The sequence below is a fragment of the Cervus elaphus genome, chromosome 21 (assembly GCF_910594005.1).
Source record: "Cervus elaphus chromosome 21, mCerEla1.1, whole genome shotgun sequence".
NCBI lineage: Eukaryota > Metazoa > Chordata > Mammalia > Artiodactyla > Cervidae > Cervus > Cervus elaphus.
Genome location: NC_057835.1, coordinates 40,206,660 through 40,226,344, shown reverse-complemented (window position 1 = coordinate 40,226,344; position 19,685 = coordinate 40,206,660). Strand labels below are relative to the sequence as shown.

Below are 19,685 nucleotides of genomic sequence, written 5' to 3'. Positions count from 1 at the left end.
AGAAGCAGCACTATTGGTATTCTGAATGTATTAGGGCTAAGGAAGGAAATAATAGATTTATTATCTTTCAAAACAGTGCTGAGGCAAGATGGATAAAGGAGAAAACTGGTAGAAGAACTGAGTAAAAGAAAAAGCAGAGGAAAAGAGCAAGTAATTGGGAGACTCATTCAACCTTTGCTTTCTCATCCAAGCACATGGGTCTTTACTCCTTAATAAGTGGGAATCTGTGCTCATCATACTGGAAGTTTGAGTTTAGATGAGGTAGAATATATGGCAGTCATTTCCTTTTATGTATGTGGCACCTTAGATAATAGCATTGTTGTCAGTAGGAGGAGTGTTCCTATCACATGTAATTCATATTGTCCTAAAATTGAATACTTGGATTTGGAATTTTAGTGTATTTGATTTCTGTATGGGGAGAACAATGAGTAGAATTTGAAAAACCATTCTTGTACATAATAGTTTTCTTTCACTCATCTAAAAATGCTTGGTAATTTAGAAAATTTAAAAGTAATTTGTAAAAAACAGCTGAAATATAAAATAATCAGAAGGTTTTTTTCCTACTACATGGTTATTCATATTAGTAAAACCATTACTTATTGAATTGATAAAAATAAACTACAAGCAGTTGTTTATCTTGTTCCTGGCATTGATTTTGTTTGTTTTCAATTTGGTTTTTAAAATATTAACTTATATGGATAATATTTTATTTTTTGGTAATACAGATAAAATTAATGGAATTTTGTTCTTTCTTAGGTCATGTTTACTGGTGAAAATATTCCTGTTCATCCTCATGTTTATAGCAATGGTCATATCTGTTTATCCATTCTAACAGAAGACTGGTCCCCAGCGCTCTCAGTCCAGTCAGTTTGTCTTAGCATTATTAGCATGCTTTCCAGCTGCAAAGAAAAGGTAGGACTTTTCAGAACTATTCAGGTAATAGCTCTTCTTTTAGTTCAGGTAGAGAAACTATTTTAATATAAAATTTATTTGAAGAAAGTACTTGATGCTTTTTGCTATGAAGTTATAGAGGATGTTTAGTAGTAGATTGGAAAATAATTTGATAATAGACATCAGACTTTATATTTCTTAAATAGGAAATTCCTTCGGATGTTCTTAAATAATCCAAGTTTTATTTCTGTAGGCATGCACAGGGCAAAAGTGTATAAGAAATTATGGTTTCTAGATTTCACTGTGGGAAGCCCCAGAAACAATCCTCCTAGCTCCCTTCGCCTCTCTGCTGGTTTCCACCCTATCAGCCTCCTTTAGGGAATTTTCCAGGAACCGGAGCTCTCCTATCATAAAGACTAGACTGAACGTGGCAGACTAAATCACTAATAGAATTTTCAGAACTTTTCCTCTTATTCTCCTTTACTAATCTACAGATTCTGTCTGATAGAGAAAGGGGGAAAAGACCAGAAAGAAAATTCATGTGAGTTAAATTTAGAATACCCTTTTAAAGTGTCTAAATCCTCTCTGTTTCCAGCCCTCTTTGTCATTCCTGCTTGAGGGTTAGTGTCTCAATATTCTTGTATTTCTACATTTTATTTTATTTTTATTTATTTATTTATTTTTTGTTTTGTTTTTTATTTCTACATTTTAAAGCTTCTCTTCTCCATGGTGAGGGGAGGGTTTTGTTTTGTATTGTGTTTAAAGGAGAAATGAATTTATCTTGGAGATCAGGGAGCTGTAGGGTTATTCATTTATTGTAGCAGGGCTATTTTTCCATTTGAACTGTCCCTTTTACTAAATTACTATTTAGAGAATGTTGAAGAGAGTACTTTATTTTTAAATGGTAGCTTATCTAGATTTTGAAACACTCTTAAGCCACTTGTTTGCAAGGTGAGTTTCTTAGAGTGTAAGTTCCATAGGAGGTTTCCTGGTGTTCAGTTTATTTAAAAAAAAATTTGTTCAAATAAGAATGGGAAATAATGGGTTAAATAGCATATATATTTATAAATTCTAATGTGAGAGCCTTTAATGTTGTATTTTATGTACCACAAGAGAAAGAAAGAAACTTCTTGCAGTTAAACTATCACATACCCTTAGTCAAAAGACGATCCCCATATGGGTAAAATATTAAGAAAAAAAATGTACATCTTAGAATAGATGAAAGAGGGTACATATTATCTAATGTTAATATCACCTTTTAACTTGAATTTCCTCTTGGTTGTTGGCTTTCCTTGGCTGCATTTTAGGCTACACTTGAGCTTTTGTTAACCCCAAGGGCTTGGAAACAAGCTTTATTCATTTATTGCTTCCATATTTTCTCCTCTCCCTGCCTCCAACCCCAACACACATACAGATTTTAAATTTAGGTGTGGGGCAGAGCAGTTTACAAAGGTTTCTCTTAATTTTAATGCCTGTAGAAAGATGAGGTAGTAACTATAGGATTTAGAAGAGAAGTTAAGATTAATGCAAGTGGTGTTTGTGCATAGTTCTTACATGTGCCTTATGATTATTAAATCTGTTTACATTTAAATGCAATGATTTACTATTAAAAACTAGAAAATGATTTTGTTCTCTTAACTCCTTCATCCTTTTCTAACCCTCATCTTTCCCCTCACTTTCTAGTTGTCTCTTAGTGTTTCTTGCATAGTTAGTGTAAGACTAATCATTCCATTTAAATTATTGACAAACTATATTATATAATATAAACTATAAATTTTACTTCATTCAACCAAAATGATAATATGGAAGTTAGATTCTGACAGTATTAGTTTTGTGAAAAATGATAAAATTCAAACATTATTAGGGCCCTACTATGTGCTGTTGTACTGTGCTAAGTACCAGGTTACTAAGATGAAGAGGAAACATGCTCTGGCACTGAGAGGAGTCTAGCGTGAAACAAACTTTAAAAAGTCTTTTAAAATTCACTGAAAATTATTCTGTTAAACAGGTGAGTTTTATTCTGTAGTGGACGTGGATATATGAATTTCACTTTAATAGTCAACTCTCAGAATACAAATTTTAATTTTACCAGAGGCATATTTTAGTCATAATTCTTCTGTTCCAATTTCCTTTTTCATAGTCAAGAATGGTTCCCTAGACTGAAGGCTTTTAAATCCATTATGTCCGCAGATTAAAGATCATTCCTGATATTGAGACCAGGGGCCTTTCAGTAACCTACACTTTAGTCTCAGTGATCTTGTGATACAGATAGTCCAAACTTTCCAGCTTGTATTCCATTCTTAAAACAATTTAGCTAATCCAGTTTTTTGTATCCTTACTTTATTTTTTTAAGAAACATATCTCCTAGTCACTTACTAATTTGCTTATATTCTTGATAAAAGCAAATAGAATGAATTTTTCCTCTGTCTTTTGTTTTTTGAGGATTGGGTTGTGATAAGTGAGTTTATAAAATTGTAGCAGCAGTAGCAGCTTATTCCACACGAGCACAGGTTATGACTTTACAGGACAAACAATAGCAGACCATCTATTCTTTGAAGTAGGCATCTAATTTCATGGTAATTTTTCAGGAATTTTCTCTAACTGTATAAACAGGATAATCTTGGAATAGTTGTTCAGTGTCTTATGCTCTACTCTTTCTGTTAAATTACTGTTATTGCTATCCTAGTTTTGTATATGGATTTTGGATGCGTCAAGTGAGACTGTCAGTTTTGATTCCTGCTACATCAGTAGTCCTGTTCAGCATTGCTGTTTAATTGGACCTATCATATATCTACTAACCTGCCTTCAGTGGCTTTAATGCACATTTCACATGTTTCCAAATCTTTGTAAAGAGGCACATATTTCTTGTGTTTGTTCAACATCTAATAGTTTTCAAGAACATTATTTTACAACCTGTCTTCACTGTTGTTGGCATCACTATTTCTGATGGAGCTCCCCTATAGAGCTGCCATATGTTTCTAATAGTGTGCTGGTCTGGACATATGCATAGCAGAAATGCTAATGTATCTCCCTCTTCTTTTCCTCTTACATACATTTTGGAAACTGAATCCTTTGGGTTCTCCTTAACTATACTTTTTTTACAGGAAAGCAATAATCCTTTGTTTATAAATTGCTAGAATTTCTCAGACAAAGCTAGTTAGGTAGACTTTTGTTTTGATTAGCTCATAAAAATAATTATTAAATTACTTCTAGGGAGACAAGATAAATAAAACTAGAATTCTTTAGAACCTAGGTTATGCTGCCACTATGGTTGATTGTCATTCTCTAGTAATTCCACTGGAAGCTAACCCAAATCACATATGCATATCTGTTTTGGAAAAAAAAAAAATTTCAGTGTTTTAGAGGCTACATTTTCTGGAATATATTTTTTTTCAGTGTGACATCAGCATTTATATTGTTTCTTATACATTCTATGATAATTTTGCCTAGAGGTTTTATTAAAACTATCTCCTTATGTTTTCCTGTTTTTTAACTTATCTGTTTAAACTTTTTCATTTCAGAGACGACCACCAGATAATTCTTTTTATGTTCGAACATGTAACAAGAATCCAAAGAAAACAAAATGGTGGTATCATGGTAAGCAGTTTTATTTAGAATGAAAATTTTTCAGTATTTATGTTTGAAAGATTATAAATCTGGGAAAAAGAAGGAATTATGTAATGGATGTTGTGGATAAGTTAGACCAGATTTTTAATGGAGCACATAAAATCATGGCCATCATACAAGTAGAATCTAAAATTGCTTGAATATTCTGCCCTACTATTTTATTATAAAAAAGAAGTACTTAATAATAATAAATCAAATTAGAACTAGCCTATTTGGAAACCTGTTACTGGAGATAGAAGTTGTAATGCCAGTGTACTCAGTTGTGGTGCTCTTGTTGGCGGGTGGAATGTCTTATTGTTAGAGATGGCCTATTAACTTAAAGAAAGCTCTTCCTAATCTAATAGTTATTCCTAAAAAAATCTGAGGTTCTACTGATTGTAGCTTTATGAATACATTGTTTTTAATATTTTAATTTCTGTTTTTGTTGGGTGATGGTAGCTTAATAATTGAAGGCTGCTAGCACCTTTTCTAAACTGCTTCGTCAAAGAGGTGTTTGAAATTAAAAACAGAAAAAAAGAAACCGTAAAGTTATTTTGAAATATAAAAATGTATATTCTTTACAAATTATTGGTTTAATGTGTAGTTCAATAGAAATTCAGTAGAATGATAGAATGGGTGCTTTTAAGGTTTGGAAGAAAGATGATAAAGGTGTTTTGTTTTTTTTTAATTAAGATATTGAAGGAGGATAAGTCTACCAAACACCAAAACATAATAGGGTAAGAACAGACATCAAAATAGAATTACTCTTTTCTAGGCCTTTTTGTATATAAGTTTTGAATATGTGATAAATAAATGTATCACAAACCAATGAGAAGGGAAAAATTATTTAGTAAGTAAGTAATCCTGTTAGAAAATTGGTATTTTGGGGAAAGAAGATTTTATCTTTTCATATAGAAAATAGTTCCCAAAAACCATTTTGGGAAAGAAAAATTTATCTTTTCATATAGAAAATATTTCCTTTGGATTGAATTAATAAGCACTTTAAAAACTACATACAGTAGACAAATATCTTTTTTAAGTTGGGTATCAGCTCTGGAGGAAGGAAGAAAGAACTTCTGAACTTAAAAGGAGTCACAGATTAAACATTTAGATATGTGAAAATGTAAATCGTATATAAAAGCTTGGGAAAAAACCTCAAATCACAGTCAATGTAAAGTTAAAAAATAAAATTGTGAAAAACATAGCTTTGTAATAATAAAGACCATTTATAATCGCTACTCAAGAATAATTACAATCATGGGCAAAAAAGTTCAAAACAGTAAAATAATTAAATTTTAATATTTTGAAACTTATTGGCAGTTTTATAAAATGAGTGTGGTGTTGAAGGAGGAGGATTAAGAGTTTAACAAAACTTGTCTTATTTGCTGGTGGTATAGCAGTGGTAGTCGCTCGGTCGAGTCTGACTCTTGCAACTCCATAGACTGTAGCCCATCAGGCTCTTCTGTATGTGGAGTTCTCCAGGCAAGAACACTGGAGTGGGTTGCCATTCCCTTCTCCAGGGGATCTTTCTGACCCAGGGGTCAACCTGGCTTTCCTGCATTGCAGGCAGATTCTTTACCATCTGAGCCACCAGGGAAGCCTGGTGGTATAGCAAGTTCAGTTCAACTTAGTCGTGTCCGACTCTTTGCGACCCATGGACTGCAGCACACCAGGCCTCCCTGTCCATCACCAACTCCCGGAGTTTACTCAAACTCATGTCCATTGAGTCGGTGATGCCATCCAACCATCTCATCCTCTGTTGTCCCCTTCTCCCGCTTTCAGTCTTTCCCAGCATCAGGGTCTTTTCAAATGAGTCAGTTCTTCGCATCACGTGGCCAAATTATTGTAGTTTCAGCTTCAGCATCAGTCCTTCCAATGAATATTCAGGACTGATTTCCTTTAGGATGGACTGGTTGGATCTCCTTGCAGTCCAAGGGACTCTCAAGAGTCTTCTACAACACCACAGTTCAAAAGCATCAATTCTTTAGTACTCAGCTTTTTTTATAGTCCAACTCTCACATCCATACATGACTACTGGAAAAACGATAGCCTTGACTAAACGGACCTTTGTTGGTTAAGTAATGTCTCTGCTTTTTAATATGCTATCTAGGTTGGTCATAACTTTTTTTCCAAGGAGCAAGCATCTTTTAATTTCATTGTTGCACTCGCATCTGCAGTGATTTTGGAGTCCCCAGAAATGAAGTCTGTCACTTCATTGTTTCCATTGTTTCCCCATCTATTTCCCATGAAGTGATGGGACCAGATGCCATGATCTTAGTTTTCTGAATGTTGAGTTTTAAGCCGACTTTTTCACTCTCCTCTTTGACTTTCATCAAGAGGCTCTTCTTTGCTTTCCACCATAAGGGTGGTATCATCTGCATATCTGATGTAGCAGGTTAATCTTTTAAGAAAACAACAGCTTCTCTTTCTTTCACATCCTCTTGCCTTTTAGGACTAAGCATTGTCCTAAAATGAGTTGTCTCTTCCCTCTGTACCTTTACAAAAAACCTTTTCCAACAAAACCAAAAACACTCCTTGAGTGTCACAGTCCCCTTTACCTTTCATAAGTTCTTTAAATTATCAGAGACTAAGATAAATCAATCAATAATGTTGAGAAACCCAACTACATCAAACATTTTTTAAAATGTCAAAGTTGCAAAAAAAAATAAAAATAAAAAAATAAAATGTCAAAGTTGCCAAGATAGTAGTCATTCTATTTCAGACCCAGCCTCACTAATAATAGAAAAATTCCCCTATTATCTTCTCCACGGTGTTTTTTTTTCCCCCCAGTGTTTTAAAACCACTTTTAAGTTTTTGTTTTTGTTGTTGTTAAGCTTGAGAAGAAATTGTCTTAGAATGATGGAATTTAGAAAATATGTATATTTTGAAAGTATAGTCCTCTTTTCCACTCTGTCCCACCCCATTGTTAGACAGTATATTCCCATTTTCTTTTCTATTCCATAGGAAAGTTTCAAAAAGATCATCTTTGAAGCTCTCTAATGCTGTCTTGTTATGTTGAAAGGACTTAAGAGAAGGCCTTTACTTAAGAATACTTCTAGAATTTCTTACTGCCTGGTTTTGAATAAAAAAGCTTGCATAATAAGTCAGGAAATATAATAATTCTTTAAAATATACCTCATAGATGTTTTTCATAGTCGTTTTTATGTGTTACTTGAGAAATCTGTATTTTTAAAACTGAAGTAGAAAAGTCTTAATGTTTTAAGGATGGATCATCTCCAAGTTAGCGAAGAATTTTTTTAAAGGCTTTTTAAACTAAATTAACCTTTTACTTAATGTAAAATAGTACAGAGTTTGTGTAGGAATTCATCTTCCCAATAAACAGATTGAAAATATCCCTGCCCCCATATGAATTATCCATTTTAAAAAGGCACCTGTTTCTCATTCAACTAAACCGTTACTTTCTTGATCTTGTTTCCTGTTGCAGATACAGATACTGTTTTTCATTTACAGATAATCTTGTTTAAAACATCCTCAGTTTGTTCTTGGGCTTCCCAGTGGTAGAAAATCCCATCTGCCAGTGCAGGAAATGCATGAGATGTGGGTTCAGTACTCGGGTTGGGAATATTCCCTGGAGGAGGAAATTGCAAACCACTCCTGTATTCTTGCCTGCCAGTCTGTTGGGTCGCAAAGAGTCAAGACACTGGAAAACACCCCCACCCACCTTCCTCCACCCCCCGATTCTTCGATAGTTTTCTGCTCTTGGCTTGAACCTTGTATGCCTGCATCATTCCTCTCCTGCATTCTCTGTTAAATGGATGGTTTTCCTCCATGAACGACTGTCATACGAAATCAGTGCAGGGTAGTGTCCATTTCACTTGGAGATGGTAGAGCCCCCACCCTGTCACTCCGGCGGTTGAGTACAGGGACTCTTCTTGAACTCTGCCTTTATCTTTCCACAGCTAAAGCATTTCAGCTGTTTAATTTCTATTGTCTTCTCTTTTCTACATTCCACGATAACAGTTACATAGCAACATGAGAAATAGTTCACCTTGGCACTGTAGTTGAATTTGGAAAAATCTTATCAAAAAAGGTAATCATACTCATTCATTAAGCAGAACCACATCAGCTTTGTTTTGAAACTTTGGAAATTTCAGCTTACATTTTTCTGCTTAGCCGCTTTAGTTCCAAAAGATCTTTAATGATTGTATTCTCCTTAGAATGAGAGTTACCAAGAAATATGGGCTCTAGTTATTTTCTTATCATCACCTTAGTTCTGAAAGGATTGCAAGGTCAGAGCAATGTCAAGATGTGACCTGCAATGGTAAACCAAAGATCAAAGACTAAGCAAAGGCTTGCTTGATGTTGGAAGAACTCAACAAAACACTTATCATTCGGTTTCTAGAAACCACGCAGAATTGTAAGCCTCAGGTGTCAAACTTCACAGCCATTCTGTTTGGTGCTGACCAGCATACTTGGGTCAGCATGGGACAGGATGTTTGTCAGGTGTAATCAAAGAGGCAAGAGAGATTTGGGTTCAGATTAGTGACATATGTGCACCTTAGAAGGGGCTTCCAGGATGTACAGTGGAGTCATTATTAATGAAAAACAGCAAATCTGAAATTGAGTTGATCTCCTTTTGTTTAGACGAGAAGGACTCAGCTGACATACCACAATTGAGCTGCCCAACACCAATGTTGAAAAGAAGCCCAAGTTTAAATTTGTGATCTTCCACATTATTAGGACACCTTGAAAATTAGGCCAATCATCCTACCCCAGTGTTACTGTCTTTGTACACACCACACCTTATATTACACTTCTTTTGAGATTTTTCTCTAGCACACAGTAACTTATTAAAGTGTAAAAAGTCACTGGTGTGTGAATATATATTCTGTTTTGTTAATTACTTGAACTTGACTGTCAACCTGTTGCCCAGAACTCTTTTACTTTCTATTCACTAAGGAATTAAGGTCATACCTGCACTGGAATGCAAATATTCTGTGTTGCCAGTTAAGGTAGGGGTCTATATGCTTTGAAAAATCAGTTGAGCTATGAAAAGGGTTAAAAAAAATAAAGGGACCTAACCAAAATAGGTAATAAGACAATTCTTCTCAGCATACAAAAGGACTGAGGAATTAATCTACAATTCAGATCTAGAATTTTCCTTAGAAAATAGATCTGTACCCAGTCCAGTGCACAGATTAATGATTGAACCTGAGTTCTGTATCATAAAGCAAATGTAATTGTTCTTGAAAAAGATTAAAAAAAAAACCTCTTTATGACATCATAAAAATATTTCAGTGAGATCCATTAATAATACCTATTTCCTGGGATCAATATTAAATATAAATGACTTAGTTTCTTAAATGATCGCTTTTCACAGATGGGAGTGTAGATATGTGGTTCCTAAAACATTTTCCTTAAGGTGATAGATAACTGAATAGTATAGTTTAAGATGACTATTGAGTATTGGCTCCAGAAAACTAGACTTATAAGAAGTAAATTGACATAATGTTTATAGATAGTATGTCCAGTAGACTGATGAGATGGTAATTTGGGGAGGAATGTCTTTTTTTATAAAAAGAGTACTTTCTGGTTCCATTCAACTGGAACATTTCCTATAGAACAATAAGGATTATAAGGGGATAGGAACACAAAATTATCTCAGACTAGTATAACAATTCCTTTTCTCCTTGCTTAATATGTATCTGTAGGTTTACCTCTGTTAGTTGTGAACCTTTTTATTTGTACTACCTTTTAGTGTTATACAACCGCTTTCTAAATTCCTGAGTCCAAACTTTCAGGTTAATTCTTTGCCCTTTATTTTCTGTAGGATAGCAGTTGTGTGATCTACTGTGTAATCTTCCTTGAATCGGAGGAAAACTTTTAATTCCCTAAACTGTTGAGACTCAAACGTAACTGATTTATTTTTGTTTTTCTTGGAGGTGGAATCCCACTTCATATCTACTCACCTCTTACTGTGTTCCTTTACTTCTAGTCTTCTGTCCCTGGGAATTTTCAGGGAGGTGATTTCTAATAAAATGTGATAGCTTTTATACTTTGGGGAAAACCAAGTGACCTTCTAATGCAGTTCTGTCATTCACAATTTCCAGAGGCCCAGTGAAGTTAGCCACGGTAGGTGTCAGCTCTTTGGAACTGCTAATTTGTATATTATATTTGAGGGTATAATTTTAGTAGGGTCTTCTCTAGTTCCAGAAAAGGTTTAAGTGGTTTATGATAAGATTTTTTTTAGGCCGTAATTTTGCCACAAATATTGTAGCCAAGAGGTTAACCATACTGTGTTCTTTGACCGCCTTTTATAGACCTGTACTTATACTTGTCTTGACCCAAGATAGGTTAACAACTTGGTTTTTTTTTTTTTGGAAGCCAAAACTAGGAAACTGTGTTCCCTCTGTTAACAAATGAATTTTTTCTTTCTTAGTGATTCTCTTCTTATTTAGGGAAAAGGTAGACGTGGGTTTGGGTCATTATTTGTCTCCATTTTGAACTTTTACTCACAGATTCTTTATTAGCCATATAACCATCATGAATATATAATGTTTCAGTCTGTGGGTCCAGCTAAAGTTCCTCCCCAGTAGTTTGACATCCTAGGTAGATTTTAGTGGCCTCTCTTAGCTTAGCGATTTAAATGTGATTAGTTTTAGTACTAATTTCAAGAACCCTAGTGTTATAAAATACTCTACTGGAGAAGTGAAGTTTTAAGAAACCTCCTCATATTCTGAAGCTTGTTCTGATCCATGACAAATGTATCTTCTTTATTCCATGATCTGCAGTCATTTAAGGAACAGGTATATATATATATATATATATATATATATATATATATATATTTTGGCTATGCTGTGCGGCATGCCAGATTTTAGTTCACTGACCAGGGATCAAACCTGCACCCCCTGCATTGGGAACACGGAATCTTAAACACTGGACCACCAAGGAAGTCCCATAAGACATATACTTTAATGTGACAGAGGCTGTAAACTATTTACTTGTTCTCTTCTTAAAGATGTTATTTATTTAAAGGATTCTAATGACTTAGATACAGCTTATTTTTAAAATTTTAGTCTGTTTCACCATTTATATTACCCTTAAAGTATAGGATTGTGAAATGTTTCACTAATTTGCCCAGCATAGAAGTCAGATTTACTGCTTTTTAGGTCTCATTGAGTCTTCATGAGTGAGAATTTTATTAGCAATATATCAATCCTAATATGGGATGGTTTGTGTAAAACATTTTGGCCAGTTTTTCAGAATTTTCTCCTTGAGAGCTTTCACAACTTTGAGTTAGTTGCCACTGTTCTTAAATCTTTCTAAAGGTTCTTCCTGAATAATAACTAATCCTCACAATCCTTCAAATATATGTTTTGTGAGGTAAGTGTTGTGAAATAAGTGATGAACCCCCCAGAATTTATATGTTACATAAATGTGTTGAAGCTATCAGAAGGTGTCACTAAATCTTTGGGATTTTTTTAAAATGACCTCCTTTGCATATATATATACATACTTCCTGAAAATTTATTTTCTGAAGAAAAGTTAATAACATTTACTGTTGATTGATTTAGAGATTATGCCTCATTTGTGAAGTTACTTCCTTCAGAGACATGACTTGTATTAGTTTTTGTTAAGTAGTGTGACAGTGTTGGTTGTGAGTTTACTTGCCGTCTCATTATAGTTTTAAATTGTTACCTGTAAAAGAATTCTCTGATAACTGGTAATCATAAATATGTGCTAACACATATCAGTTTATTATTTGAAATAGAACTTAACATAATAATAATATCATTTTAAAATTTGTGCGAACTACCACTTCTCCGAAAACCTAGAGTTTGATTTGTTTGTAAATATGTACTTGAACACAAAATGGACTCATTTGCAGGGGATCCAGGCAGATGAGTCAGAAACATAAACCATGTTCTTCTTGCTGCTTGAGATTTTTGCTGTATTAGACTGACTTGTAACTTTTACTTACGCATGCTTGACTGTTTTAATTATCTTTTTTCTCCTTTTCTTAAAGATGATACTTGTTGATGCCACTGTTCTCATCCTCCTAGCAGAAGATAGTCCTACTGAGAAAATGAGCACTTTGATCATTCAGTCTTTGAACTTTAACCTTTGACTGGAAGTGACCTATAGGCAATGAAGACTGCTTCCTTTGACTGCATTTTTACTCGTGTGCATTCGGGGCGCATGTTGATCGCTGGTTGAGTCCAGGCAACTGACATGCTTTGATTAGTCATACAGTATTAATGCAGGTGTCAGGAAATGTCAAATATAATTCCATTTTTTATTTTTATTTTTTTAAGCTTTTGAAAAGTTCCAGGTCCTCATGTATTGTGCAATAACAATGACTTCCTTGGCGGTTTTGGGACGTTCATTGCCGGCAATGGACGTTGTAACAGGAAAAAATTTCATTAACTTCTGCCACTCAATGATTAATGCGTGATAGGGCCTATGACATGAACTTAACGGTTAGAGTGGGATTATAAATAAAGTGAGGGATCCAACATTACTCTGAAAGTCACCCCAACTGCTCATATTTGGATTCTATGCACTGTGAACCTAAGGTTAACAGCATGAATTAACATGCGTCTTTAAAGGACTGTAATGAAAGATCATTGCGTATTTATTGAATTGTTTCTATCTGCTGTCAAATTGTTTTGACATGGACGGTTTTCAAGTAACATTGGCAGAGAGGTACAATATGTTATCCCTATGGTGAAAATAAATTCGTTGGTTGTACATAGTTCCTCAATCTCTGAAGTAAAGGTATGAGTAATATAGGGTATAAATGGTTTAATCAAGGCTTTATTTTGGAAGTAAGAAAAATGGCAGTGGTGATCAAACTGCTACAGTCCGTAATTTGGGCTTGTTGTTTGTACATTATCAATTTTCTCCAAATAGATGACACTCTGTTACTTCCTGCTAGCCATCAGCATGAGCCCTACTGCCTAAACACTATTTCATTTATTTATGTTTGGAAAATCCATAAACATTTTTGTTTGCAATTTTGTTTCTTTTGTTATGTTTGAAGTCAAGTTTGAATGTTATGATACTTTAAATTGAAAAACTTTTGTCAAGTTTTTTCTTGTAAATTTTCTTTACTTGTAAGTATCATCTTGTCCTTCTATCCTGTACCCTAAAATAAGAAATACATTTTTGACAGAGGCTTAATGTTTTAACAAAAGAGTGTGGACATTTTTATTTTAAAATTTAGGCAAAAGTACACTATAGAACGGTATGTTTGCTTATTTGTCTCACACAACCATACAGGTTTTTTTTTTTCTAGAGGGATTTGTTTTGTTTTGTTCTGTTTTGTTGTTATTTAAGACTTCACTTATAGGTAGACAACATTTTTCTATAGAAAAAAATTGTTTGAAAGGTCCAGCTCTCAGTACCATGTAAGTTAATGATACTGCAACTAGGTTCTCTTTTTAAAAAGCAATTAATGTATTTTATAAATTACCTTTCACATATGCAAAATCTGTTTCTACTACAATGTTATTTTTACTAATGCCTGTTGTTGCACTCTATGACATATCCTACAGTGAATATATGAATCAATTTGGGCTTAAAAATGAAAGCCAGTTGGCTGAAAGGTTTGAAATATGTACCCCAGCAAAACCATCCAATCAATAATTGGCAGAGAATATTTTAAAAATTGTTTTTAATCTCTGTATAGATGACATTTTGTAGCTTTGTACATGTTGTTAATTAAGGGCATATAATTTTACACTCTAAAAGTATAATTGTTGAACTCAGGGGTGGGTAGACTTCAAAAATATGTCTGCTGTAGAAATTAACTTGAAAAAAATTTTTAAACTATGGCCAGCCACCAAATTGTGGACACTGTTTATACTGCTAGTTATTCACAGCAACTACCACTGTTCAAAAGTAAAAACATTTTTGTTCTGTCGTGCCTAGATGTACGTAAGTTCTCTCAGCAGTCTCTTATCAGTCCTATTAGTTGGCCAGTTTAGCTAAGACAAAAAATGTTTTTTGGAATGCTTTGAACTGCTCTTAGTTTTTAACTGCTTTTTAATATGAAAATTGCAGCTGTAAATGATGTATTTTTCATATTTTACATAACTGCTCTAAACTACTGATTCACTTGGTCATTTTCCCGGGTAGGGGTGGGGGAATCTCTCTCCATACTGCTGGTCCTCTTACTAAAATCCTTTTATAAGGAAATGACCTGTGACATTTATTCACCAAAGGAATTAATATACCAGGTCAAAGGATAACATTGCTATCATATAGATTAATAGGTCATATATAGTCTCAATTGAATTTTTTAATATGAATAATACTATTTTAACATACCTCTCTGTCTACATAGAGATACCATAAAATAAATTAAGATGACGAAAAGGAAAGTAGAGGAGAACCAAATAACTCTGGTACATTTTATGGTTTAAGGAAAAGAAGACAGGACGAAATACCTAAAACATAGATGCACCAACCATTCAGAATTTGCAGTCTGATAACACCTGCGTTACTTCCTTGAACTTTAGGAATCACTGAAAACTCATGTGCACTTAGATTTAGTTAATTTTAAATATGTTACATTATTAAAAGATGTTTACCTAAGTCACTGCTCAAGAAGGGGCAATTACCGACTTTGTAATAATAAAAATATTTCTCTGTAATACGTTGTTGAATAACAACCAGAATACCAAGCAAGTAGGTACATAGGAACATGCTACTTCCCTCTTGCCCACATTCCTTCTGTGAGGCACTGTCTGCTGCAGAGCTCTACAGAATTAGACCTTCAGATTTAGACAGCATGAACTCTCTCTCTTTTTATTTATTTATTTATTTATTTTAAGGCCATTCTTCTGGTTTGCCAAATTCTGTTAAGGCAGTGATGCATTCAGTTCCTTATTTTGCATGCTTAGATCACAAACTTGGTGCCCTTCCCCCAAAAAAAAGTCAAGTAGGTAATTAACACCATAGATTTTAAAGAGAGAAATGGTTTTCAGTTTTTTAAGATAAATTTTTAAAAACAAATTTTATGGCAGTTCTCTTAAGGAATTTAATACTCATCTCTAAAGGACTGACTTGTACAAATTCCTCCTTTTTAGCCAGCAGGGAAATAAGGCTTTTTTTTTTTTAATCCCTGGAAGAAAATGCTAAAAAATAGCTTTTATATACAGTTCATCTGGAGAAAGATCTTGATCTTTATTGTTTTGACTAGGTATATAAATATTTGGTACAAAGTAATGAGAATAGTTAGCTACTTTTTCCCTTTTGAAATTTTAACTATATGCAAAAACATATATCATTAGATTCCTGTGGTGGATAATAATTTCTTCAGATTCTAAAACAGGTATCTAGTGACTGTTTAATTGTTCCCAGGTTGCATCAAAGATAAGTTGAAATCAGTAATGATATGAAAATGATATGTAACCGCATATTACTTGTTCCTGGTAATCAAGTCTTATTTTTTAAAAAGCCTATTGTTTTTGAGAATTGAGACATTTAAAACTTGTTAAAGCTTCTTCCTAAAAATAGAAGAGAAGAGGAGGTACTGTGTGTTTAAAAAAAATTTTTTTTAAATAAAGAATTCGGTGTCACTAGTTCTCAGCCTTTATGGTTACTGCTGCTTATATTTCTCGATCTCACTTTTATTTAGTTTTTTGTACATATTTTAGCTGAATGCATAAGGTTTGTAACTTGTGTATGCATGTTTATTTTCCAAAAGAGCTGAGGCTTGACTGAATGTCCCTTTGAGGATTCATTGCTACCAAAAGCCAGCTGCTGCACTATTCTTTTATGCTGATACCTTTGCATAATTAAGGTTTGTGAAGAAGGTGTCTTTAATCCGCACCTCCTGGCCCTAGTCCTCTTTGCAGTCTTTGTTTTTATTCCTCCTCTATTTTTCTACCTTCTCATCTCACAGGTATCAGTGGATCAGTCTTCAGTTGCCTCTCTGACCACTCATTTTTTCTCCCCTCTTCCCTCCCTTCTTGTCTCCCTTCTCCTTTACTCCCCCTTTCCCATTCTTGAGGATAGGAAATCCAGGAGGAGGGTTATTAAAATTACATCCAAAAAAGTTTTAATAAAAGGACTCCATCCTACAAAAATTTCTGATAAGTAATTTTAGTCCATCAGTAGATGGCTAAACTTGTTGAATAATTGCTTGATAAATACGCTACCAGTTAGCTCTAATTTAGTTCTTAAATACTGATATTGAGGGAATTTTGTTTACTTTCTGGATATGACTCTCTCAAAGCCTTTTTTTAAAGATTTTGTTTTGTTTTTGATATGAACCATTTTTAAAGTCTGTTTTGAATTGGTCACAATACTGCTTCTGTTTTATTTTTTTTTTGGCCCTGAGGCATGTGAGATCTTAGTTCCCCAACCAGGGATTGAACTCACACCCCCTACGTTGGAAGGTAAAGTCTTAAGTGCTGGAACACCAGGGAAGTCCCTCAAAGACTAATTATTGCCCTAATGAATTAAATTACTTATTTTGATGAACATGTTTTTCCTTTTAAGTTTCTTAAATCATTTTTGAGATTTGGATGGAACTGTTTTTTAAAAATAATTTGTGGGAGATTTTTATCTTCTCAGCATAAATTAAAGACAGACCTATATACACCCTTATCACTAGAGGTCCATGGAATCTAAATTTGTACTTCAAACTTAGATCTCTGTCCTTCAAGTTGAAGTTCTAGTTCTGACTATGCTCCTGATAATTTAGATTTTTTTTTAAAATTTCATTCTCTAATGTTAGTATTACAACTTTTATTTGGGGATGAATCTCAAAAATTATTACATAATATCTTTTTTATAAAAAATTTTTTGTTAATATAAGTGTGATATCTGAAGCTATTTTGACTATGTGGCAGGAATGTCTGAATAGACGTCAGTACATCCTCACATACCAAAACTCAAGTTTTTCAAGTTGAGTGCAGTTGATTGGGGAAAGGAGAAGCAATTCTTTTCTATTTCTTGGTATACACATCATCAAGGGTTTTGAGAAAACTGATCCTACAATAATTCTCAGAGCTGTTTTCTCAAAGGCAAAAGTGTGGTTTCAAAACTCACAGGGCTTTGGCTTGTCAGATGTGACTTGTCAGATTTCGTGGCACATCAAATAATTGAAGAATCCTGCCTCTGTAATTAAAAACCTGAAACAGGGCAAATAAAGAGTTTGGTAGATGGTTTCAGATAACTAGAAATGCTAGTCTCTTCATAGTTAACCACAGATTGTTTACATAATGCAGATTGATTGTCAAGCTCAAGGTAACAGTTATTTGAATAGATTATTAGGTCAGTTATCTAGTAGCCAAGAGTTAGATGCATGTTCAAGTTATAATGAATTTTTTTATTTTTAGTTGGTACCATTTTTCTCTTAATATTCAGAAATACAAATTGTGCATTTTATTAATAGGAATGAAAGCTCATGCTGGAAGATTTGCATAGGGTGGATGTATATATTTTATAAAATCAAGTTGTAAAATATGTAAAGCTACTGCTTTTTAAATAGAATATAAATGTTGACAGATAAATCTATATATTATATATTTTTAAATACATGTATGAAACTTTTGTTAGTTGAATATAAACTACATTGTGTGCTTTATGAATCTCAGTAACTTTTAATAATAAAGCAGTTGTCATTGATTTCTTTTTTTGTAGACTTCAATGCTTAGTTGGATAGATATTAAAACTTTTTGTAGTTTATAATAATGTGAAAATTTACATAGTAGTTCCCCTTTGCAAAAGACTGTGATCTTTAAAAGATTATGGAGATAGTAACGTGTCCATTTCCAAAATGAATACAACGGAATGAAGATAGTCACTAAAGCACTTTTGTTTGTTTATTTAAAGATCATCTTTGCTTATTAGTGTAGCCTAGTATATTTTAGTGATTCTTCATGCTTCAGTTAATGAAGTCCTGGTTAAAGACTGGGCATTTTCAGAGAAGATGGAAATTGAGACCAGAGCACTTGCTTCAAGTTAATCATGAGTCTGGTGCTCCTGAATTTTAGGCTGTACATGTAATGAACTTGCAGATACTTTCCTAAATACAGATAGATCAACTAACTTACATAACTGAGGGGCTCCTGAAGCTCTGAGAAGAGAGAAAGAAATAAGCAGAAGGGAATGTCTCCACATCTCAGACATTCCTGGCAGGAAGAAATTCCGTGTGTCCTGCTGCTAGTCTTGAGTTTTCTTTTCACAGGAGATCTGCTTGCCCAGGAACGCCATAGTCCTCCATTGGGGTAGCCATGCTACCGTAAAGCTCTTTTATCTCAGCAAGCTGTTTCTGCAGCCCTAAACAACTAGATGAGTAGCTGATTAGATAAATGCGAGGTTTGTCTTTCTTTGTACTTTGATGGCCCTCTCTCCCTTTGTTGTATTCCTTAAGGTAATTTCTACCTCTAACAGAAGGGATGACTTTTCTCCACTAGTTTAAGCTACATAGATAAGTGGTCTTACTGAAATCCTTCCTATATTCCATAGTACTTTTCACACTAAGGTGACACATGGCAAAATTAAACATTAACTGAATAAAAGTGTCAAATAAGGAAAGCTGAAATTAAAGTAAGGCAGAAAATACCTTTCATACATGTACTTGACCTTCAAATGCTTAATGTAGGTAAATACATGTCATCATGCAAGACCCTAATATGGATGATTGTCCTACAGAAGAGGTATCCAGCTAACATTAAAAATCTCTCATCTCTACTTTCAACCTCCCAAATGTCTGTTTCTGTTTTATGTTATAGTTAATTGCATTCCTATCCAACCTAATCATACAAATGAAGAATCTAATACTATTTACCAATCCTCTCTGACATTTTTCATCATCAAGTCCTGTTGAATGTGTCTTTTTAAACCATCTCTGATACTTCCTCATTTTCTCCAGTCCCTTTGTTATGACTTTTCATTGCCTGGCCGTGTTGTTCTCAGACTGCTTTTCAGCCCCCTACACACCTTGTTCCATAGATAACAGCACAAAAAGACTACTGTGGTCTTTAATGTTCTTCCCTGTTGCTGGAATGTTCATTATCTGCTTTTCTACTTGCAAGGTCCACTACAAATGTAGTTATAAGGTTATCATTTTTGTCCTTCCCTTTTAGAAGACTGTCCTGCCAGCCTTCTATCCTGAACGCTTTCTACTGGGACGATGTCTCACTTGTGTTTGTGTACCCAGCACTGTGGCACACGGTACCTATCACAAAAGCTTTTAATAAATGTTA

The 19,685-nt window shown here is 34.0% G+C and overlaps 1 protein-coding gene across 2 annotated transcripts in view; it reads left to right on the top strand.

The window, feature by feature from the left end:
- UBE2W (ubiquitin conjugating enzyme E2 W) overlaps positions 1-18,102 on the top strand; it is a 66,733-nt gene extending 48,631 nt beyond the window's left edge. The window contains exons 4-6 of one of the 2 annotated variants that reach the window (XM_043879336.1): positions 757-912; positions 4,413-4,488; positions 12,488-18,102. In XM_043879336.1, the coding sequence (XP_043735271.1) occupies positions 757-912; positions 4,413-4,488; positions 12,488-12,501 (246 nt within the window). In that variant the 3' untranslated portion in view covers positions 12,502-18,102. Of the gene's footprint in view, positions 1-756; positions 913-4,412; positions 4,489-5,190; positions 5,223-12,487 lie in introns of those variants that run through there. The other variant, XM_043879335.1, reaches the window with a different exon arrangement.
- Positions 18,103-19,685: the final 1,583 nt, after the last annotated feature.